Below are 3,183 nucleotides of genomic sequence, written 5' to 3' on the forward strand. Positions count from 1 at the left end.
ATTTCAATGTGTCAAAACGATATGCAATTACATATGTATTTTTTCCGAATAGGACGCGCTCTATTTTCGTATGTGAAACATAAGGAAATCAGCTGTTTGAATGAAACACATTGTTGGAAGAAAATATTTCAATTGCAATTCAAAAAAAAAAAAAAGGATGAAAAGGCAACAATTACAAATTATTATTTCGTTTGTAGGTGTTTAATAAAAAAAATGATGTTGATTTAAGAAAAAATAAAAGTGTTTTTTTGTTTATAGGTTATGTCATATGTAAAATACATATGCCGATTTGAACACAAAAATAACACTGCTAATTTTGACACACATAAGGAATTACATATGGATGAAAAAGTGACAGCACATATGTAAAATACATATCGTGTAAAAACACCATAAGGACGATTTTACTTTTTTAACGTTCAACTGTCCTTTTGCAAAATTTGCAATGTAAACCCGTTTGACATCTCGCACAGCTGTTTGTTTGATATCATTCCCCTTTGCAAAATCTAAGACAGCTGATTATTGTTTTTTGTTTTTGTTGCTGTTCGTCTGTTGGAGGGCATATATACAAAGCCACTTGGATTGCCAAAACTTTGCACATTTAACATCGCACATTTTTAAAGTCCAGAATATTCTCTAATAAAAATGGTTAAGAAAATTCTAATGATTTGTTTGGGTAAGTAAATAAGCTGTATTGTTTTACCATCTAAAAGTTATTAATAAATTCCTCTTCCACAGGCAACATTTGCCGGTCACCAATTGCCGAAGCTGTTATGGTCGACACCATTAAAAAGGCTGGAGTCTCGGATGAATGGGAGGTGGATAGTGCTGCCATTGGTGGTTGGCATGTTGGTAATCCACCAGATCATCGTGCCCTGAGTACAATGAAGAAACACGATTTACCCTATACGAATAGGGCACGTCAAATTAAGGCGAAAGATTTTGAAGAGTTTGATTATATCTTTGGCATGGATGAGGAAAATATGGATGATTTGGCTAGTCGGGCACCCAAGGGTTCTAAGGCTAAATTGTTGATGTTGGGTGATTTTGGTTTACCCAAAGCTGAACGTATTATTGAAGATCCATATTATGTAAGTGATGAGAATTTTGAATTGAGAATTTATTTGGGGAAAGGGAAGTAATTGTTTTGTGTGTTTTGTTTGACAGCAACGTGGTGATGCCGGTTTTGAAAAGGCCTATCAACAGTGTGTGGTCGCCTGTGATGCTTTCCTTAAAAAGGCTTTGGCCAATGAAATATGAGATAATTGTTTCGAGCCATAAAATGAGTTATTATTGTTAAATGCTATATTTTAATTACCAATTTAGATTTTAGAAATGTTGTATTTGCAAAAATTATTGGTTTTGGTATTTCAAATTAAAATGTTGTAAAATTTATAAAATGGCTATGTAATAAAACACAAATAAAAGTAAATATAGATTTTCAGATACAATTCATGGTCATAAGATTATGTTAAATTTAAAATTTACCTTATTTATAATAGCAATAATTTGAAAACATGGACTTATAACAATAGCTTATGATGGTATAATTTGAAAAAATGGAGCAGTCGATAATCGTTTCAATCAAGTTAATAATTAACAAATTTGCTAATAATAAACGAGGAGTCTATATGCGGGATTTGAAGCACATAGAGTTTGAAATTATAGATCATGAAGAACAGTAGTGTTGGCGTTTTATTTGGGATACCTTTTGTTTTTGCAAAATAGTCAGGCTGAATTCCAGTTTGTTGTTGTTTTTTTTTTAATAAAAAACAACTATTTATTATTGGGGAATGTATGTCATTGTTCGCCGAGGGGTAAGGCGAGGAAGAAGAAGAACCCTTATTAAAGTCTCTAATATTATTCTCCAAGAACTATATATCTAATAAACCACTTTTGAACTCAAATTAAATTCTGATTGTTGAAAAGCTTTTTGTAACTACCCAGTTGTTCAAAAAATATCAATTGTCACCTTTGATATAGTTATATAGCTAGTTGCCGGTTTCACTAGTTACATGGCTGCCTATTTGTATCATATAAAATATACAACATATCCATTCCTTAATTCAAAATTAAGACTAAATGTATGTTTTGATTTCACTATATACAGGTAATGCAACATATCAACAATTGACTACTTTATAGATTACCAATGGTTAGAGTTGTATCCAAAATTTTTCAAAACTAATTCAACTTTTCGACTTTTTTCACAATACAAAAGCCTTCTATGTCTGTTTACCATTGAAGTTATTATTGTCATAGCAAAAAAAAAAATAATAATAATAATAATTAAATTATTAAAAACATCGAAACGGTCGGTTCAGCATTTGAATTGTGATTTTTGTGAAAAAGGTGAAAAAATGAGCAAGAGACATTTGAAAAGATTAATAAAAAAAGAAAAAGAAAATTATTTGCGTGAATTTAAAAATGTGGAAGAAATTTGTATGGAAAGTGCTGAATTAATTCCTAAAGAAAATCAACAACAATGCGAAAACAATTTTGAAGAGCAAGATTTGGAAATTTTTGAAAGCAGATCAGAATTAAATTTTAGTGAAAAATTAAAAGAATGGGGCATACAACACAGAATTTCACGGAGCTGTTCACAACATTTAATTCAAATTCTTAGGAGTGAGAATTTAATCGTTGCCCCCTTTTATAAATTTAATTATGCAACATTTATACTGTATTACTAGGTAAGAAGTTAAACACATGATTCTGACTATGTCAAAACCTTCTAATTTAAAAATAAATTTTAGATGCTATTTCATCGCAGAAGGATAGTCGTGGATCGCCCGAAGAACAAATTAGAAAATCAATGCAGAGGCAAAAGAAACGACAGTTTAAAAATATATCCGTGGCGAAATCTAAAGTTTCTCAGATTTAATAATTCAGTGTTTTTTTACATATTCCTATACTTATTTTCATTGTTTTTCTTTATTTTCATTTTTAATATGTTATTTAAAATCCATTTTATCTTTTCTATTTCATTAAAATAAATAATACCCGAAAAGCTACACATTAAATGCAATTTTTAATTATAGCTACTATGGAACAGGCGATATTTGACATTTTGTATATATACTTATAACTAGGTATTGGGATAGACCCATTTAGTTGGCTACATGTTACTAGTAATGTGCTTAACATATCTGACTAGCGAATTAACTGGTTATCGGTAGTGCA

The 3,183-nt window shown here is 30.2% G+C and overlaps 1 protein-coding gene across 1 annotated transcript; it reads left to right on the top strand.

The window, feature by feature from the left end:
* The first annotated feature begins 613 nt into the window (after positions 1-613).
* LOC133334868 (low molecular weight phosphotyrosine protein phosphatase 1-like) lies at positions 614-1,283 on the top strand. The gene is made up of 3 exons (XM_061543183.1): positions 614-676; positions 739-1,091; positions 1,168-1,283. Exons 1-3 carry the CDS (start codon positions 646-648, stop codon positions 1,258-1,260), a joined length of 477 nt encoding a protein of 158 aa, XP_061399167.1. The 5' UTR covers positions 614-645; the 3' UTR covers positions 1,261-1,283.
* The last annotated feature ends 1,900 nt before the right edge of the window (positions 1,284-3,183 follow it).

Source organism: Musca vetustissima, unplaced genomic scaffold (assembly GCF_032173495.1).
Source record: "Musca vetustissima isolate MV318-11 ecotype Yass unplaced genomic scaffold, APGP_CSIRO_Mvet_v1 utg106830, whole genome shotgun sequence".
In the NCBI taxonomy this organism is placed as follows: Eukaryota; Metazoa; Arthropoda; class Insecta; order Diptera; family Muscidae; genus Musca; species Musca vetustissima.

What these genes read in the sequence shown, in the direction of transcription:
- LOC133334868 (XM_061543183.1), top strand. Translation starts at nt 646, where the DNA reads ATGGTTAAGAAAATTCTAATGATTTGTTTGG. An exon ending in AATTCTAATGATTTGTTTGG is followed by an intron (nt 677 to 738) that starts GTAAGTAAATAA and finishes CCTCTTCCACAG; the next exon opens with GCAACATTTGCCGGTCACCA. An exon ending in TTATTGAAGATCCATATTAT is followed by an intron (nt 1,092 to 1,167) that starts GTAAGTGATGAG and finishes TTTGTTTGACAG; the next exon opens with CAACGTGGTGATGCCGGTTT.